Genomic DNA, 21,271 nt, shown 5'->3' with positions numbered 1-21,271 from the left:
TGGAACATTTTTATGTCTTTGTTTGAGGTACTTTGATACTGTGATTTAGAACATGTAAGTAAACACCTATAATAATTAACTGTATTTCTAGGACTGACAGCATCAGAAGAATTTATCAAGATCACGTTGTCAGCTTTTGAAGCAATAATACAGTATCCTATTTTACTGAAAGACTATCGCTGCACGGTCAGTTCTGACAGCTTTTCAAAAAAGCTCCTTTTAAATTTACTTGGTAATTCTGTATATAAAGAGACCTCGTTTAGGGTGCTTGGCTCATATGTGTTCCTCACATGAAATAACCATTCAGAACGCCCCTACCTTGGCAGGATGAACATAGGAAATCCCTTCCCTTTGTTGACTTTCTTGGCATTTTTCTTTATTATTCTCTTTCCTTCTTGGTCCACAGCTATCCCTCAGCTTACTTTCTTCTTGCCTGATTATTTGTTTTAACTGGTAGTACAAACCTTCAGAGCAAGGTTTCTCAACCTTGGCACTAAAGGCATTTTGGGAGGGACAATTCTTTGTTATGTGGCTGTCCTGTGCATTCTGGGATGTTTAGCAGAAACCCTGGCCTCTACTCAGGAGATGCCGGTAGCCTCACTCCATCTCCCTTCAGTTATGACAACAAAAATTGTCTCTACACATTGACATATGTCTTCTGGGTGGCAAAATTGCTCCCATTTGAGAAACTGTGCCTTTGAAGGATCCTTAGGTGAGCTGCATGTTGACTTTAGGAGGAGGAAATCCTCCCTCCCTTTCTTTCTGCAGAAAGGCCCCCAGAAGAGGAGCCAGTTAAGAAGACAACTAGCTTATGGTACAAGGAGCAGTATCAGGTTTTGCCCGGCAGTGGCTTTCCCTAGAAGCTGCTGTGGAACAGGCACATGGTTCCATCCTTCCCTCCTTAACTTTCCCATCTCCTACCCCTGCCCCTCTCACTGAAGCACTGGTGATTTCGTATAGGGAGGATGTGTTTCTTACACCCCAGCTCATGCCTGTTTCCAGTGTTCTGTCCCATTTAGCATTTGACCCAAGCAATGGTGACTGCTTTTAGATAACAGATTATGTGGGCATCCGAAGCATAACCCAGCAAAGAGTTTGATGTGAAAATATTTTTCACATTTTCCAACAACTAACCCTGTAGGCAAAATTTTAGATAGTAGTCAATCATGAGTTGTGAATTGCCTGTAATGACGATGAATAAAAGTAATGTTAGAAATCAAAACTATACTTAAAAAAGATATTATAAAGTAAAGAAAAAGTTAATTTTGACACCTTCATGGTCACATAGATACCATTGTAGAACTGAATTCTTCAGTTTGTTTCCTCACATATTTCTCCACCCTCTGTCCGCACCCTTCAAAACATAGTTAACTTGTTGTGTGTGTGTGTGTGTGTGCATTAAATCCTTCACTTAAATACTGTAGTCTGTGGCTTCTAACATCTTGGAATTAGCTCAGTTCTACTTTGGGTTTTTATTATAGACAGATTTAGAAATTTGAATTTATAAAACATGGTTTAGAATGTCATTGTTTCATTTTGCTAATTGCTTCTGTTTCTTTGTTCTTTGATTGTTGTAATTATTCTTATTTCCTTTTTCTTTGGGTCTATTTTGTATTCTTTTTCTAACTTTTTGGGGTAAATATTTAGCTTGTTAATTTTTCATATTTCTTTTCTAATTTATGCATTTCAGATTATGTTTAATTACTGCTTTAGCATCATCCCACAAGTTTTGGTATATATAATTTTAATCTTTTAGTTAAAATATTTTATATTCATCTTCATTGACTCATGGATTATTAATATATATGTATTTAAATGTCAAATGGATACATTATATTTATCTTTGTATACTGATTTCTAGTTTAACTGCTTTGAAGTTAGAGAATGTAGTCTGGGTGACTTTAATATGTTGAAATTCATAAAGTCTTGGTTTATAGCCCATTATGAGGTTATTTTTTATAGATACTCTGTATGTTTGAAAAAAATACATATTTTGCAACTGTTCTGTGCAGTATTCAATATATGATCATCAAGTAAGTTTATTAGTTATTCAGATCTTATCCTTGGCTGGGTGTGCTGGCTTATGCCTATAATCCCAGTATTTTGGGAGGCTGAGGCGGGCAGATCACTTGAGGTCAGGAGGTCAAGACCATCCTGGCCAACATGGTGAAACCACATCTCTACTAAAAATACAAAAATTAGCTGGGCATGGTGGTGCATGCCTGTAGTCCCAGCTACTCAGGAGGCTGAGGCAGAAGAATCGCTTGAACCTGGGAGGCGGAGGTTGCAGTGAGCCGAGATTGCGCCACTGCACTCCAGGCTGGTGACAAAGCGAGACTCTGTCTCAAAAAAAAAAAAAACAAAAAAACAACTTACTAATTTTGGCCTGCTTTTTCTTTTTTTTTTTTTTTTTTGAGACGGAGTCTGGCTCTGTCGTCCTGGCTGGAGTGCAGTGGCCGGATCTGAGATCACTGCAAGCTCCGCCTCCCGGATTTACGCCATTCTCCTGCCTCAGCCTCCCGAGTAGCTGGGACTACAGGCGCCCGCCACCTCGCCCGGCTAGTTTTTTGTATTTTTTAGTAGAGACGGGGTTTCACCGTGTTAGCCAGGATGGTCTCGATCTCCTGACCTCGTGATCCGCCCGTCTCGGCCTCCCAAAGTGCTGGGATTACAGGCTTGAGCCACCGCGCCCGGCCTGGCCTGCTTTTTCTATAAATTACTGAAAGAGATGTGTATAAATCTCCTATAACTATTATGAATTTATTTCTTCTGGTAGTTCTGACAATTTTTGTTTTGTGTATTTTGAGGCCATGTTATTAGGTGTATGCAAATTTCAACTTATGTCGTCTTATGAAGTCAGCCTTGTATCGTTGTGAAGTGGCCCTCTTTATGTGTAGGAATGTTTTTTGTCTTACTCTTTGTCCCATTCTAACATAATCATGCAAACTTTCTTTTCATTAATATTTGCCTTCTATATATTTTTTCATTCTTTTCCTTCAAACATCTATTTTTATGTTTTAGAGCTATGTAATATAAACATCATATAATATTTTTAAATTAATTTGTCCAGGCCAGGCGTGGTGACTCATGCCTGTAATCCCAGCACTTTGGGAGGCTGAGGAAGGCAGATCACATGAGGTTGGGAGTTCAAGACCAGCCTGGCCAATGTAATGAAACCCTATCTCTACTAAAAATGCGAAAATTGGCTGGATGTGGTGGCATGTACCTGTAATCCCAGCTAGTCTGCAGACTGAGGCAGGAGGATCGCTTGAATCTGGGAGGCGGAGGTTGCAGTGAGCTGAGCTCACACCACTGCACTCCAGCCTGGACGACAGAGCGAGACTGGGTCTCAAAATAAATAAATAAATATTTAAAAAATTAAAAAATTAATTTGGCCAATTTTTTACTTCTAACTACAGAATGTACTCCATTTACACACTGTAATTGTTGGTCTGTTTGGATTCATTCTACTATATTCTTTCAAACTTTGTCATACATTATTTTCTTCTTACCTACTTCTACTCTCTTGTTTTATTGACATTTTATTTTTCATTTTGTTTTTTCCCTATATAAGGTTGGTATTTATATATTCTCCTCCTATTCTTTTACTGGTTACTTTAAAATTTACATCATACATATTAATGTATTAAAAGCTAAACTTAAAAATAAACTTTCTTTTCTATTAGTAATGTACAGACCTTAGCCTACTTAACTCCACTTAGTCCCCTCATGATATATATATTATTGTTGTCTGGGATTTTCAAGTCTGTCTTGTTTTGTTTCTCTCTTTTAAATATCCACCAGACTTTATCATCACTACTTTAATATAGTTAATGTTCATTTACCTTTATTCACGTATTTACTACTTTTTTATGCTTCTTTTCTTCTTAGTTTTCACTCCTGTCTTCACTTATTTCTGACTGGAGTACATCCTTTATAGTTTCCTTTAGCTTACGTGTGCCGGTGGCAAACTATCTGATAAAGTCATTCTTCCTTGAGTGATGTTTTGCTGAGTATTAAATTTCAGTTTGGTAGTTGTTTTTGGTATTATTTTTCAGCACTGCACAGATATTATTTCATTATCTTACGTTCTGAATTGTTGCTATTGATAGGTTGGTGATTAATCTCAAGTTTTTCCTTGGAAGGAAATCTCTCTTTTTGTTCCTTCGGCCCTTCTAAAACGTTTTGCGGGGAGGTGGTGTAGATTTGGTTTTCTGTAGATTCACTATGATGTAACTAAATATAAATTTCTTTTTTTACTTATTCTTTTGAGGATTCTCTGTGCTTCTTGAATCTGTGGATTTCCTTTTTCATCAGTCTGGAAAACTTTCTGCCATTATCTCTGCTTATTCTCTCTCTCGTTCTATCTCCTTCAGCAATTCAGATCACATACTCATTAAACTTTCTCACTGTACTTTCTAATTCTTACTTTTTGTGTATTCCAGCTTTTTCTTTTTTAGAGTTAATATTCTGAGTAATTTTATTTCTTTTTTTTTTCCTGTCTTCTACTATGCCCCTTCTGCTGCCACATATAGCAGTTGAGTTTCTAATTTTGGTTATTTTTCATTTGTAGAAGTCTATCATTGCTAGAAATTCTGCTTGTCTTTTTTTTTTTTTTTTTTTTCCAAATCTGTATTGCTTTTTATAATGTCCTGTTCCCTGTATTTTCTAGTGTGTGACTTATTTATTCATGTTTGTTATTCAGTCTTTCATATCAGAAGACAATGAAAGTCATCTTTTGTCTGTGGTGTCTGTTATATCTTGTTCATGCCCAAATCTTCCTGTTTTCTTGGAGGCCTGAGTATTGTTTATCCTTGTTGGTCATTGTTCCTGAAATCCATTAGAGGGCATTCCCTGAAATCAAGTGTGGATGTTCCTTCCTCCATAACATGTTTCCTTCTGCCAGGCACCTAAGGGCTCTGCCAGTTGGGACAGTACCTCAGATCAGCATCATTTGTACCCAGTGTGCAAATCCCTGACAATATAGGTCTGAGATCATACCTTCCCAGGGCAGCCTCCTCAATTTTCAGGAGTGTGAATGTGTGTGGAGGGGTTGGTGAATGAATCTAGTTTTTCCTTACTTTGAGAATATAATCTCCTCTCTGCAGGTGTCCATTTCTGTGTAAGGTGACTCATAAAACTCTGTATGCTAGGAGGATCTGAGTGCAGGGGTCCCACTGATACCTGTGTTTGTGTTGTTGCTAAGTGCCTCCTGGGCAGTCAGCTCCATGCTCTCATGGTCTCAACTCTCTGCCTCAGGTTTTCATTCAGAAACTAGTCTGAAAGCTCCCCCTGTTTTCAGAGCTTAGGGTTTAGGGTCTTTATATTTTATCTGGCAGTTTTCATTGTTTTCTGTAAGAATGTTAATCCACGTAACAGTACCCACCATAACTAGGAACCTGTTTGTCATGGTCATTGTCATAGCAATGAATTCCAAGTCATCAGATAAGATATGACTTGCTGAGATGTTGCTTATTAATTCTTTTGCCTAATGAGCAGTAACTTTATGGCTAATTTGTTAAGATCCAGTATTTATAAATATCTAGTTTACATTTAAATAGAAATTAGTTTATTTTCTAATCATGAAATGCAAGCATACTAATTATTGTAACTACAGCATCTATTATGATAGAAGAGGTATTATTGCAACTTACTGGCTTCATAAAAATATTTTTTAATGCTATAACTCATGAGAAATTTTCTAATTACCTCTTTTTGAGCATGACTAGAATACATGAAGATGAAGATCCAACACCCCAGGGAGCATACTGTTGTTTGAAATGTTAGCACACATGAAATTCAAGGCTGCTGATCAATACTATATTGTATGGAAGTGGCTAAATGCATTTGATTCTTGCTGAGCACAAGCACTTAATTCAGATTTTTTCCCAGAGTTTTAGACCATTTAGCTCCTCAGAGTTGAAATCATCAATCTGGCCTATAGGACAGTGAGAAAGCCACATGATTTGTTTGGTACAGAGAATTTGTTCCCCTCTCGTGGTGGTTTTGGAAAATATTATTAATAGCAAAGGGAAAATAAAGATGACTTCTTTATTAGAAAGTTCTGGCTGCAATATATATAATTTGATTAAAATATATTTCTATTTAACTTTAGAAAGTAAGCTAAGCCTTAATACTTTTTAATGAAAAACCTATCCTTTTGCAAATTTTTCAGAGAGAGGCTGGAGGCTAATAAATAATGAATAATCTAGCTTTAAACCAGTTATTTGAGTTAATACTTAGTGTTGGTGGTGATGTAGAGCACATGGAACCCAGAAACACTATACTCAGAGTGTACGTTGGTACAACTACTCTGAAACACTGTTGGGCAGTAGCTACTAAAGCTGAACATATGCATATACTGTGACTCAGCAATTTTACTTCTAAATATATATTCAATAAAAATGAGCTAAGAATGCTCATAGCTCCAAACTGGAAACCATCTGAATTCCCATCAACAGTCTGTGGATGACTACATTATGGTATAGTCAAATGATGGAATGCTCTTCCACAGAGAAAACAAATGACCTTCAGTTACACTTAACGACATGGATAAATCTTACAAATTAAATGTTGAGCTAAAGTTAACAAATACAAAATACCATGATTCCACTTGCAAAAAAATTAAGAATAGACAAAACTATTCCAAGTCATGATAGTGGTGACCCTTGGGTGGTGACTGGTAGGTGACAAAGGGGTCTTCATAATGTCCGGTACCTTCATCTAGGTGCTACTTACATGAGTATGTTCATGTTGTGAAAATTATCTGAACTGTATACTTAGGATAAGTACATCTTTATGTATATATCTTATTTGTGAATTAAAAATTTACATAAATATGAAAAAAGGTTTAGAACTTGGTAAAGGTAAGCCTATATACAGGTTGATTATCCCTTATCTGAAACACCTGGGACCAGAAGTGCTTTAGATTTTGGATGTTTTGGGGATTTTCAAATATTTACATTTTTGGAATATTTGCATTATCCTTATTGGTTGAACATCCCTAATCTGAAAATCTGAAATACTCTAATGAGCATTGCCTCCGAGTGTCATGTTGGTGCTCAAAAAGTTTCAAGCTGGGCATGGTGGTGAGCTCCTGTAGTCGCAGCTACTTGGGAGGCTGAGGTGGGAGAATAACTTGAGCCTAGGAGTTCAAGGCCAGCTTGGGCAATGTAGCCATAACCCCATTTCTAAAAAAGAGAAAAAAATGTTTCAAATTTTAGAGCATTTCAGATTTTAGATTTTTGGATTAGGAATGCTCAACTTGTATATATAGTCACGCCTTGCTTAAAGATGGAGATGCATGCTGAAAAATGCCTTATTTGGTGATTTTTTTTGTTGTGCAAACATCATAGAATGTACTTACACCAACCTGAGTGGTGTAGCCCATTACACACCTAGACTACAAACCTGTACAGCATGTTACTGTACTGAATATTGTAGGTAATTGTAACAAATGGTAAGTATACCAGGAAAAGATGTGGTGAAAATACCATATAAAGATAAATGTTACACTTTTATAGGATGCTTACTATGAATGGAGCTTGCAGGACTAGAGTTGCTTTGGGTGAGTCAGTAGTGAGTAGTGAGTGAATCTGAAGGCCTAGGACATTACTATACACTACTGCAGACATTATCAACACTGTTCAGTTAAGCTACACTAAATTTATTAAAAAATATTTTTTGGTCGGGCACAGAGGCTCACACCTTCACCTGTAATCTTAGCACTTTGGGAGACTGAGGCAGGCAAACCACTTGAGGCCAGGAGTTCAAAGACCAACCTGGGCAACATAGTGAGACTATATACCTACAAAAAATTTAAAAAAACAATTAACTGGGCATAGTGGTGCATGCCTGTAGAAAAAAAATGTATTTTTCTTTCTTCAGTATCAAATTCTTTGTATCTTACTATCACATTTTTACTTTATAAACTTCTAAAAACTTTTTGACTCTTTTGTAATAACACTGATTTTAAAACACACATTGTTCTGTTGTACAAAAATATTTGATAAGTTTTTTTCTATTTTTGAAATTTTTAATTAAAATTTTTTTCCTTTCTAACCTTTTTTATTAAAAATGAAGACAAAAACACACACTATTAGTCTAGGATTACACAAGATCAGGATCTTCAAGACGTTGTCAGTAAGCAATAGGAATTTTTCAGCTCCATTATAATCTTATGGGACCGTCATCATACATGTGCTCTGTTGCTGACCAAAGCGTCATTATGCCATGCATGACTGTGTATATATATATTTAAAGTTAACTGATGTGAATAAGCATCTCTACCTATCTTTTATTGGTGTGGATTCATATTCTGTATTAGTTTTCTATTGCTGCTGTAACAAATCACCACAAATTTACTGGTTTAAAACAACACAAATTTGTTATCTTACAGTTCTGGAGAGTCAGAAGCTTGAAATGAATTTTAGGGCTACAATGAAGGTGTCAGCCTGGCTGTGTTCCTTCCAGAGACTCTAAGGGAAGGGTCTGCTTCCTTGACTTTTCCAGCTTCTCGAGGCCACCTGGATTCTTAGGCTTGTGGCCCCTTCTTCCATCTTCAAAGCCATCAGAGCAGCATCTTCAAATCTCTCTCTAACCTCTGCGTTTATTGTTACATCTTCTCTGACTCTGACCATCCTGTCACCCTTTAAGGACCCTTATTGTTATATTGGACCCGCCTGAATAATCCAAGATACTGTCTCCTCTCAGAGTCCTTAACTTAACCTCATCTGCAAGTTCCTTTTTGCTATGTAAATAACAAATTTGAAGGTTCTGGAAATCAGGACATGGCTGTCTTTGGGGAGGCATCATTCAGTCTACCACAGATTCCTATTTTTATCAATGACTTCATTACTATATTATTTTGGTCCTGATATTTTCCAGATTTGGCTAGTGCAAGCCCTTTCAAGTTGGCTTCTTTCTAGTGTCTTTGTGACATACCCTATTCTTTTTTGAATGCTGCCTTATTTTATGTTACAACAAAATATTTTTTCCTCAGTTTGTTACTACTCTTCCCTGGCTATGAAATTAGTCATTTCTCTGAGGAGCCCTGGTTTTCTTTACTGGGAAATGGCATTAGAGACCAAGATGGGGCACTAAGTGTGCTCTTCTCTTCTGGGACATCTTAGCTTCTAGCCCTTCCAAGAAGCAGTTAGGAAATATATGCATGTATATGCATTGTGATGGTCTGAATGTGTCCTCAAACTTCATATATTGAAACTTAATCCCCAATGTCATAGTATTAAGAGGTGGGGCCTTCAGAAGATGATTAGATCATGAGGGTTCCCCTTTCATGAATGGAATTTGTGTCCTTTAAAAGAACTTGAGGGAGTTGTTTTGGCCTTTGTACTACTTCTGCCATGTGAAGACACAGCTAAAGGATGCCCTCTTGGAAGCAGCCCTCACCAGACATTGAACCTGCTGGCACCATGATCTTGGACTTCCCAGCCTGCTAAACTGTGAGAAACACATTTCTATTATTAAATTAGCCAGTCTAAGGCATTTGTTATAGCAGCCTGAGTAGACTAACACATATGCATATGAACACACATACATACCATATAGTCACAGATGGTTTGGCCCTCCATATTCACAGGTTCCACATCCTTGGATTCAACCAACAGCAGATAAAACATATTTGAAAAAAAATGAAAAGTGATAATACAACAATAAAAAATAATACAAATTTAAAAAATAGAGTATAACAACTATTAGCTGGCACTTACGTTGCATTAGATATTATAAGTCACCTAGAGATGACTGAAGGTATATGGGAGGTTGTGTGTAGTTTATATGCAAATACTAATGCCATTTTATATAAAGGACTTAAGGATTCCTGGATTTTGGTATAGGGAAAGGGATCCTGGAACCAATCTGTCTCAGATACTGAGGACCAACTATACTCAGCATTCCTTGTGTGAACCTAAACTTACCCACCAAGTCAGATTGTCTGCCCTATCTCCTCCTCCTTTTCTCTCTAAGCCCTGTTCAAAAGTAATTTGTGTGAGACTCCCCTCTACCCACCCAACAGAGTATGTCCCTCCCTGCTCTGGGGTCCATAGCTTTCTATACCTCCTTCCATAACAGCCCCTACGATGCTCCTACTCAATTACGTGTTGACACATTGTTCTCTCCCTGGAGCCAGTCCCCTGTGGATACTGAGGGACAGCTATACGTACTTACATACACATGCCTATATGTACACACATATATATTTGAAATCATGAGTTCACCATGCTATCTTTGTATCCAGTCTCCTACACAGTTCTTTCTTGCCTTTGCCTGTTTTATATTTGTGTGTCCCTTTGTAGAAGTTTTGGCTTCAGCATCATCAGCACATTTTCTTGTTTGCTTAATCCTGTAATACATTTAAAATTGTTATGGAATTGCTTCACTGAAACCAATACCAAAACAAACCAAATGAGGTCACGTTTTGTTTGCTGAATTCCTTGCCTTCCCAATCTCTTCTCATCTCCAAGCAACACTGGGAGTATATAGTCAATACTGTGTTCATAAGGTACTTGGATTAGCTCCCTTCCCCACTTTTGGTGTGGTTATAATATTATTTTGAAGTATGGTTGATTTGTCTCTGTTCGCTTTCAATTTTAGGTTTTCTTTTTCTCCTTCCTCTTTTGTTGCTTTTATTTTTAAAATATGTAGAACATGGATGTGCTTCCAAAAAAGTCAAAACTATGGAAAAAGATATATTCAGAGCAGTGCCACTCCCTTCCCTGAAATATATATCCCTTCTACTCCGTTGCCATTCCATCATACTCTCCTTACCCTTGTAGATAAACAACTTCATTGTTTTCTGATTTGTCCTTTTAATATTTCTTTCTGTAAAGAGAGTATATGTTTTCTTATTTTTCCTTCTTATACCGTAAATAACATACTATATACGTTCTTTTGCATTTTGCCTTTTCCTTTAATAATGAGTATTAGAAATTACTCCGTATCAGTTCTTAGAGATTTTTCTCACTCTTTATTAAAACAAGTTTAGTATTCCACCAATGTTTGGCCCACTAGGTAGTTGCTTAATATTTGTAATTATAAGCAATAAATAACCTTGTTCATATTTAGTTTCGTATTGTTGTAGGTGTATCTTCGGGGTAAATTGTGATTTACCCGTTTAATCACTAGAAGGGTGATTTTGGGATCAAAGAGTAAATGCACTTGTGCTTTTGTTAGATACTGCCAGAATCCCTTATGTAGGCTTTTACCATTTTTCTGTCTCACCAGCAATGTATGAGAATGCCTGTTTCGACACAGTCTTCCCAATAGTGTGTTACCAACCTAACATAACCGTGGGAATTCCTTAACATTTTTATAGCTATTTAATATTGGAAAGAAGATTTAAACAAAGCATCATCTTGGGCAACAATAACTTTAAGAACAAGTAAAATAAGGTTTAGTGATGCAAGTGTTATTTATGAATTTCAAATGCGTTTACTATTGTTTAGCATGTACTATTGTCCCAGAGCTGTCTTAGCATTCCTAAGTCATAGACATTCATTTCATCTGGGACATGTCATTGAGAATCATTAACATGCAGAGAAACTGATATACAGAGAAGCTAATGTGCACATATATTCACACATTTTTAAAAAAATGGGTGGGGGTCTTAGTTTTTGAGCAAAGAAATAAAAGTCACCAGACTTGGGAATTTCCATTTTCAAAAAGTTCAGTAGGTCTTTGCTTTCAGAACATGTTGTCAAATGAACTTTAGCACGAGTGAATGTCTTTAAGAAATCAATATTACTAGTATTAATTATTAAAATTCCTTGGATTATTCCATATAAGTGTATTATCCCTACACTAAAATAAATAATGAGTGATGGAATTTTATAATAGAGATCGCTGGTACAGAGGAGCTTGATTAGGGTGCAATGGCATTTATTTTAATACCATTAAATATATATTACATATGTCATTAAATATGCAGCATATAGTAGTATATATAAATATGTATATGTATAAATTCTGTGGAAGATTCTGGAAGGGCAGAACATTGGTGAGCATATTATCGAACTCCACAGCAGCAAAAAGGTACTCATTGTCTATTGTCTCAGTGATTCAGTCTCTTTTTAATAAGGTGACCCCATACCAGTGAGCAAAGCCATGCCCGTTCAAAGGTTTAGAACATGTTTGCTGTCATATACTGTGTCAGATTTTGTTGTCATGGTTTTCTCACTATGAATTAGAAGTGACTTGATAAAGATAATTTTTAGGGCTTTGTCCTTTTTTTGTTGTTGTTCTTTATTGTCTTGCTGCATTGTTGCTGTTTGGTGTTGGGTTGTCATTAAAGTGAACAATTTTAATTTGACTTCTCAAAATGCAGATTGCGGTTCATCATGTGTCAGACTGCGCTCTCCAAACATCCTGTATGTAACATGATTAATCAATAAGTGTAATATTAACTCATTCTTTGTGTTGATGTGTTACCGGGTTTGAAATTTCTCAGGTCCTAAGACAATTTAACTTTAGTTAAAAATCAATGGATGTTAAAGGAAATGAATAAATAGATAATACTGTTTAAAAGGATATTTGGAAGAGAGAATTTCCCATCTTTGGGGGAGGTATTGTTGGTGGTGGCAAATCCCTATGGGTCTGCAACAGTTTCAGTTCTTGCCTCCTCAGAAGAAGGAATTCGACTCATGGGCATAGGCAGACTCAAGGCAAGTTTTAGAGCAGGAGTGAAAGTTTATTTAAAAGTTTTATAGCAGGAACAAAAGGAAGTAAAGTATACTTGGAAGAGGGCCAAGTGGGCAACTTGAGAGATTCAAGTTTGTGGTTTGACCTTGGACTTGGGGTTTTATACGTTGGCATGCTTCCAGGGTCTGCATCTCTTCTCCCCTGATGCTTCCCTTGGGGTGGGTTGTCCACATGTGCAGTGGCCTCCAGAACTTGAGAGGGGCTACATGTGTGCTGTGTTTACTGGAGTTGTACACATGCTCACTTGAGGCTGTTCTTCCCTTACCGCTAGAATGTTCCCAGAAGGTCATATACCAGTTAAACTCTGCCATTTTGCCTCTTAGTGCACATGCTTGAGCCCAGTCACCTAACTCCTTAGATCTTATCAGGAAGCTTCTGATCACCAGTTTCAGGTGTTTCTCTCTAGGGAGACTGCCTTTGCCTAGCACTGACTGTGACCAGTAATTTTAGACAGTTAACAACCGCCTATTACCTGATGTCGCCTGATGTTCCTGGTTGGGGTCAGGGGCCCTCTCCTGCCCTGCTCATGTCTGCCTGACTACCTGCTGTAACACTATGAGCTTGGATTATGAGGGAAGAACCTCCCTTTTGCATATAGGTGCTCTGTCCTGGAAAGGTGGTCTGGTTGAAGACAGCACAGCTGTTACCTGGAAACACATGCCTGGCCTTTCTATAGCTATGAGGCCATGGATGGTCTGTATTGAGTTTCTGTTTCTTTTGTAGGCAAGATTGGGGAGTGGCCTAGAACCCTGCATGAAGAAAGGGGATGGGGGTAGCAGAATAGCTAAAATTTGTCTGCATAAGAAATAAAAATGTATTGGTTGGTGGGAGAGTTAAGAAAAGAGGAAAGGAGGCAGAAACAACGAGGAGGGCTGCCTAGAAGCCAAAAAGTTAGGCAGCAGGACAGGAGCCCAGAGCTTGTGAAGGAAGAAGGCCTGTGAGAAAAGTTAAAGTTGCAAGTGATTGAAGATGATTAAAAACAGATATATTTCAATTTTAAATTGTTGGTGTTGCTGCTATAAACCCTCCATTACTCCAGACTCTCAATAAAGTCTGGTATACATACCAAGAATTTGTGAGTCTTCTAAATGTAATTATTAAAAAGGGCTATGTTCTATGACTTACACTGGTGGGTAGAAATCAACAAAGATCAACCAAATGAGAAAAAACAGACTGTTTTTTCAGAGTTGCTATAGCAAAGAAGTTGGCCAACATCACTAGCATTTGGCAGAGACTTAAAGGCAAGGAGGGGAGTGGGAGAGGGAAGACTTCAGGTGTGCCCTGACTGGAGGCTATTGGCAGGGAAAACTGGAAGTAGGCTCATTAGAAGCAGGACATCCTGTGTGGTTGGTTCGGGGAACATTTTTGGCTTTCTCTAGTCGGCCCTAAGTTGGAAGAGTACAAAAAGTACTGAAGCTGACAGTCATTGACTAAATCCTAACCATCCCAGTCTAATTGCTACGGAGGTTGTGGTGTTGGCTTCCCTACTGGTTCCTGTAGAGGTTGTGGGTTAGAGTTCTATTGTCATATATTGTCATATATAGTCTGGCTCCCACCAGTATATTCAGTCTCCCAGAAGCAAATAGCAGGCAGGAGAAGGTAAAAAGCAGATAAGTGAGGTAGAAACTCAGAGTTGGCAGTGAATCATGGGAAAGTAAATAAGCCTCTGCAAATTCCCAGAAATCTTGGAAAGGACACTAAATTGCCTAATAGCACACAAGGCTGATGGTTTTATTTGAAACTCAAAGTTTAGGGTGACCTCAGCTGATAACTAGGATACAAAAGCAAATTAGGTTTTGTTTTGTTCTAAAGAAATTGACATTCTGTACCATAAACAAATACTTTTGTAAGTTCAAATCTTTTAAAAAATGCCTTCTTTATACTAAAAAATAGTATGAATAGAGTTATAGCAGTGATGTAAAAAGTGGCCCCAAGAAAACTTTCTAGCTATTTGATTTGCTCATATATTCTTAGTAAGGGCCTTAGATAAACCATCTATTTGTTTGTTTGTGTGTTTATTCATTTTTTAGGGGTGGGGTTCTATGTTGCTCAGGCTGTTCTCAAACTCCTGAGCTCAAGCGATTCTCCCACCTCGGCCTCCTAAGTAGCTGAGTCTACAGGTGTGAGCCACTATGCTTGGCTATACCATCTTTGAGAATGTAGTGAGCCAGATTCAGGTCCTACTCTGAATAACTCTCTCATATAGAGAGTTCCCATATATGTCTGTTTCTAGAGTCTCTATTCTGTTCCATTGATCATATCTAGCCCTGTGCTTATAGCATTTTATTTCCATCATAGTAAATGTGGAAACGTGTTAGAGTTAGGCATCCTTTTCCCAAACTTTCTTGGAAGTTTTCTTTTATTCTTTTTGTTGTTGTTAAGATGGAATCTTGCTCTGTCGCCCAGTCTGGAGTGCAGTGGCACAATCTCAGCTCATTGTAACCTCCGCCTCCCAGGTTCAAGTGATTCTTGCCCCTCAGCCTCCCGAGTAGATGGGATTACAGGCGCTTGCCACCATGCCTGGCTAAGTTTTGCATTTTCAGTAGAGATAAGGTTTCATCATGTTGTCCAGGCTGGTCTCAAACTCCCGACCTCAAGTGATTTGCCCAACTCAGCCTCCCCAAGTTGCTTCCAGGCGTGAGCTACTGCACCTAGCCAGTTTTCTGTTCTTCTTGATCTGCTTTCCATGTATATTACAGAGTCAATATGAGGAGTTCCTGAAAACCTTGTTAGATTTTTTTTTTGTGTTGGAATTATAGATTAATTTTCAGAGAATTGGCCTCTCTGAGTCTTCTTATTAAATACTGCATTTTACCTTCATTTATTCACTTCTCTAACGTTCTTGCTTTCTTTATATAGATGTGCGTTGCTGACCTATAATTTTCCTTATCTCTGAAGAATTTCTTTAAATACTTCTTACAAGGCAAGTCTGCTGGTGAAAAATTTCTTCAATTTTTGTCTGTGAGAAAGTCTTCATTTCTCTTTCAATTTTGAGGGATAATTTCATTGTATACAGAATTGTAGGTTGGTGGCTTTTTTCTCTTAGCACTTTGAAATTTCATTCCAGCATGATGTGTCAGGCGAACTGAACTTAGGTAAATGGACCTTTAGTGTGAAGTTTTATGTTTATAAAAGGCCAGGAGGTAGGCTGTGTTGGTTGTTTGTGGTAGTTGTAGGTTTCAGAGACTAAAATTGCCTCTAGTAACCGAGTTGTTTTCTCTCCTGTTGTCTTTGGGTTTCCCTAAGAACTCTGTCTTAAATACCACCTGTGTCAGTTGTAAGTCTGTGTTACTATGCTGAAGCCGTGTTGATGCTGTGGTAAGGTGTTGGGGGAAGGGATGTATTGTATAGTTCTGTGATTAGGTCTTACTCTTTTAGTGAGCCTGAGTACCTAGGCTGTGACCTTCACAAGTGCTTTTCAGCGCCCCCAACCTCCCACTGTAGGTGAGACAAGAAGGCTAGAGGGGCCTGGAGTTGGGCGTTTCCATTGCCCTGGGGAGCTAAGTTCTGCTAAAACCCCATTAAGTTAGGCTGTTGTAAAATAGCTTCCCTGAGTCCAGACCTTTGTTAAACAATGCTCTGGGCATATTTCAAAATGGTTAAATTTCTCCTTCCCCTACTGAAGTACCAGGAGATTTTTTCTCCAAGTTCACCCTGAAAAGTTGGTGGGGAGTTCCTGACGGTAACACTTGCAGAAGCATGGGGGCTCTCCTAAGGCTGGGCCTTCGAGAGTTTTTAATCTCTCAGACTAGTCCATGCTCAATCTCCAACAGTTTCAGTCAATCACCCTTTATGTTGTTGTTGTGGTTGCTGTCTCCAGCGGTGGTTCCTACTCCTGGTAAGCTGTGATTTTCTGAATTTGCTTGTCCCTCCAGTTTTGAGGATGGTGGTTTCCCTATGACTTTAATTCTTTGACCTATCTAAGAAAAGTTGTTGATTTTTAGTTTGTTTAGCTTTTTCTTTGTTGTATGGTTGCTTGTGATGATTTCCAAACTCTTTACATGTTGGTCTAGAACCCAGAAGTCCATCAACGACTATAGTACCTGTAAATATATTCATATGCATATACACACACATATATGCACACATACATTTATATCCATATATATATTCTTGCTAAGATCACAATATTCCTGTTGTAAATGGAATTTTTTTGAATTATGTTATTCAGTTGGTTGTTGTAGGTACATATAAATGTTACTGACCATGGTCCTTGGGCTCTCAGTGCAATAGAAATTGACATGAGGCCAAAAGAGTTTTCTCATACAAGGCTTCATTGGAGCTTATGCCTGGGCATAAAGGAAGTATCATGAGAGAGAATTCCCAGACAAACTCTTTGAAGAGCTGGCTGGAAATTTTTATTAGGCAAGACATAGGAATTAATAAATAGGGTAGGGTATGCAGCCTAGGCTGGGCAAAGAACGTAAAGGGTAGGGTATATAGGTCAGCACAACTGCTTATGATGTTTATCTTGAGAAATGGGCCACCTGGTGGTCTGGCCAATGACAACAAGGCTGTCATTCCTTCCTGAGGTGGAACACTCTACAACTTTGGTTTATTTTGGATCTCCTAAGGCCAGTTCTTGGAATTCCTTAAGTAAAAGGCATGGTTAAACTTTATGGGAGCATAGAAGAACAACAGAGTATGACTAAAGCCTTGGGATTAGTGGGTAAGACATCAGTGAGGTAGCAGTGTGGGTTTTGTGATCAGTGGGAATGTATTAAAGAATGCTCTGGTGAGGGTGAGCTGAAGCCAAGCCCCATTCCTGCTGTCTCATTCCCTGCTGAGAAATTTCACCTTCTTTATGCTTAAGGAGAAAGGGCCGAAGATCTCATCTTCGGAAGCTACTTCCTGTTGAACAAGTTATTGTCCTTGCCTAACCTTTTAGGGCAAGCAGTTTTTATAAGATTTAGAATCACCTCAAAGGTAGCTCAGAGAAAGGAAAATTCAAGACAGGAAGTCAGAAGTTGTTCATGGAGGGGAAAATAATAAATGGCAGAGGTCACACAAATATAAAACCAGAAAGGACTCATTCTCTATGCCAGGTATTGAACCCAGGCAGCCATTGTGAAAAGGCACAGCCTTAGCCACTGAACTACAGCATGAGGCTGTTGTCATTGGTCTTCCCAGAAGGAAACTCGAGTAGCCATTTTCAAGCTTGCAAGGAATTTCACCTGCTCAAGATAATTTGTAAGGCTAGCCATGACATTCTTATGCATCCTTCTTTTTAATTTAAACCTTTTAAAAATTGTTGAGAATGAGAAAAGTGCTTTTCCTTTAATGATGTACTTAGTTTCAATAGCGACTCAATCCTAAAACGCTTTAAAGCTCAGATGGTAATTTTTCAGGTTTTTATAATATAAGCAAGTGGTATTTCTAGAGAGGGGGTAGAGGAGGCATCTCCATGGTCTCTAAGAATTTACTGTCTGAAATAGATTTAAGATAGCAAAAGATGACAAAAGCCCCTTGGGGTGGGACCTTTTAAGACAGAACTCATCTCCAAGGGCTTTTGACACATTTGGGACAAAGAATTTGTGCTTGTGTCTCAGACTCCAGGTTCTTTCAGACTGGCTACCTGACATAAGCCTCGGAATTCCCACCTTCTGGATGCTAGATAGCAAGAAAAGGAACCCCCCATGGTCATAAGGTCAAGCTCCCAAAGACAGAAAATAAAATGAAAGGGAAACCTCATCCAGTTTTTGTTTCAAGGACCTGCAGCAATGTTTGTAACTGACGAGTCTGCCAAACAGCAGGCTTATAGGAGTCATAGGCCTTGAGACAAGCAATTATCTTTACCATTTCACTCAACTGGTTTGCACAGAGAAGCAGGCCAGAAGCCTGGCTGGTAAGAAATCCTTAACCTTTTGCTGGCATGCCAGGTTTCTGGGTTCCCTTTCTGTGTAGCTTCTGGAAGAGCAAAGCAGCTTTTGTTGACTCTGCTCACTGAAGCATAGCTGTGGGGGCCAAGCTGCATTACAAGAGAAAGTCATCTTTTGTCCATTTTATGGAGGAACCGAAGGAAAGCCTCTTATCTTTGCAAGATGCCACCCGACAGTCTGCATGGGGGAATCAGATGTCAAATGAAACACACAAGAAGGAAAAATGGATCAGGACGGGAGTGACACAAACTCAGGACCCATGTGCTGTCAGTCCTCTCTTCACAAAGATAGCACCCAGGGTTTGTTGCAGGCTTGAACAGACAGATGACAAAGTCCACAGCCTTCCCTTTCCCACAAGGCGTGGCAAAGGGAGGGAACGTACTTAAAGAAAATTACAGAGCCCAGTGCCAGACAGAGTTTCCTACCAGCTGAACTGAATGACCGTTTTGGCCTGTGCTGCATGGGTGTCTGTTGAGGTTGAACCAGTGCCACGTGGGTGTCTACTGAGGCTGAATCAGTGCCACACGGGTGTCTATTTAGGCTGAAACAATGAAGTTAATGAAAAGTGAAGGAAGGGAAGGAGAAAGGAAGAAGAAAGAAAAAGAAAGACACAACAAATAGAAGACCAGGAGGGAAGGGAAAGCATTGTCTGGGGTGGGTTGTGAGGAATCTCAGGGAGGCTGGAGGAAGAACTCACCAGTCATAGCAGCACTGAATCAAAACTTCAGGTGACTTCCTGTCAGCCACGAAGGGGTCACGTCCCGCTGTCCTGCTGGCTCACAAGCCTCCCTCCACAGAGGAGAAAAAAGTTCCCCATGTCTGGTGATCCCAGATAAGCCCTGAATGAATATGTTACTGACCATGAGTTCTTGGGCTCTTAATGCAATAGGACATAAGGCCGACAGAGTTCTCCCAGACAAGGCTTCATTGGAGCTTATGTCCAGCGATGAGGGAAGCAGCATGAGAGAGAGAGAGAAAGATAATTCCCTGACTGACTCTCTGAAAAGAGCTGGTTGGGATTTTGTATTAGGCAAAGCATGGAAATTGATACGAGGGGTAGGGTATGCGTGCTGGACTGGGCAAAGCACATGATGAGTAGGGTGTGTAGGGCAGTGTATGTGGTTACAATGGTCATCTTGAGTAATGGGCCACCTGGCGGTCTGGCCAGGAGCATCAAGGCTGCCATTCCTTCCTGAGGTGGGACACTCCACAACTTGGTTTGATAGTTTGGATCTCCTAAGGCCAGTTCCTGGAATTCTTTAAGTAAAAGGCATGGTTAAACATTTTGAGAGCTCAGTGGAACAATATAGCATGACTAAAGCCTTGGGGTTAGCGGGTATGGCATCAATGAGGTAGTGGTGTGGGTTTTGTGATCACTGGGAATGTATGAAAGAATGCTCTAGTAGGGTTGAGCTGGAACCAAGCCTCATTCCTACTCTGTCTCATAAATACTGTTGATTTTTCTGTATTCATCTTCTGACAAGCTTGCTTTTTTTTTTTTTTTTTGAGACGGAGTCTCGCTCTGTCGCCCAGGCTGGAGTGCAGTGGCCTGATCTCAGCTCACTGCAAGCTCTGCCTCCCGGGTTCACGCCATTCTCCTGCCTCAGCCTCCCGAGTAGCTGGGACTACAGGCGCCCGCCACCTCGCCCGGCTAGTTTTTTGTAGTTTTAGTAGAGACGGGGTTTCACTGTGTTCACCAGGATGGTCTCGATCTCCTGACCTCGTGATCCGCCCGTCTCGGCCTCCCAAAGTGCTGGGATTACAGGCTTGAGCCACCGCGCCCGGCCAAGCTTGCTTTTTTGACCATTTAATTGTTTTTAAATTTCTTGAGTTGGGCACTTAGATCATTTGTTTCAGTCTTACTCCTCTCGTGATATACACTATTCAACCTTTAAGATAGCTGTTGATCATGTTGGTAGTATTGATAGCAGCATATATTTCTTTCCTTTGCATAGTTTTTTCTTTAGACATAACTATAAGTTTAGAGTTCTCAAAATACCTTGGTGAAGCATGATATCTGTGCTTTGAGTGATGTGATGTGACATCACTTAGTGGAAGAGGGTGAACTAAACACCCCTGGTTCTTAGGGTCCTTGTAAAAATATTGAGATATACTATCACATAGAAATTTCCTATGTCAAGTGGAAATAGAACAGGTTAATACTAGTGGGCCACCAATCACGTATGGAGATTCTTGCCTCTGCAGGGCATTGTTTTGTTGGTATGGAGAGCAAGATGTCATTTGGCGGTGCACAGATTCTCCTGCTCTTTTATCAGTATAGAGAGAACAAGTACACAAACAATGGGAATTTTGTTTGTTGTCAGTAAAATAGTTCATCAAATGAAACAGTAGTTTTCATCATTAGATGAGCGTAGGGATTCTTTCTTTTTTGGTATTTTGGAGGAAAATACTTGTCTTTTGGGGTTAAGTTTTAAACCATATTGATTGTTCTCTGATACAACTGGTAACTCACAGAGGTGGTTTGTCTAGTGGATTTACATCTTTGGGGTCTATTTCTAAAAATAACCAAGACCAACTTGTCATAGTTATTTGATGTATTTGATAAAACGTGGGGACTATGTGTCTCTTTTTTCCCCAACATTTTGATTGTTGTTTAGGTTAAGCTTGAAGTAATGATCACCAGCTTATACATAACTAATCTGATGGTTTAATGCCAA

The 21,271-nt window shown here is 39.0% G+C and overlaps 1 protein-coding gene across 10 annotated transcripts in view; it reads left to right on the top strand.

Moving 5' to 3' along the window:
• ULK4 (unc-51 like kinase 4) overlaps window positions 1-21,271 on the top strand; it is a 706,344-nt gene that overhangs the window by 247,745 nt on the left and 437,328 nt on the right. For 6 of the 10 annotated variants that reach the window (XR_001443048.3, XM_077992218.1, XM_077992219.1 and 3 more), the window contains one exon: window positions 92-186. The exons of the other annotated variants lie outside the window; for them this stretch is intronic. Coding sequence is in view for 5 of the 6 variants with exons in the window: in XM_077992218.1 (XP_077848344.1) it covers window positions 92-186 (95 nt within the window). In the remaining variant the exon portion in view is untranslated. The remainder of the gene's footprint in view (window positions 1-91; window positions 187-21,271) is intronic. 10 annotated transcript variants of the gene reach the window in all.

This window comes from Macaca mulatta, chromosome 2 (assembly GCF_049350105.2).
Source record: "Macaca mulatta isolate MMU2019108-1 chromosome 2, T2T-MMU8v2.0, whole genome shotgun sequence".
NCBI classification, from domain to species: domain Eukaryota; kingdom Metazoa; phylum Chordata; class Mammalia; order Primates; family Cercopithecidae; genus Macaca; species Macaca mulatta.
The sequence above is the reverse complement of the archived record's forward strand: the minus strand, read 5'-3'. Positions and strand labels throughout refer to the sequence as shown.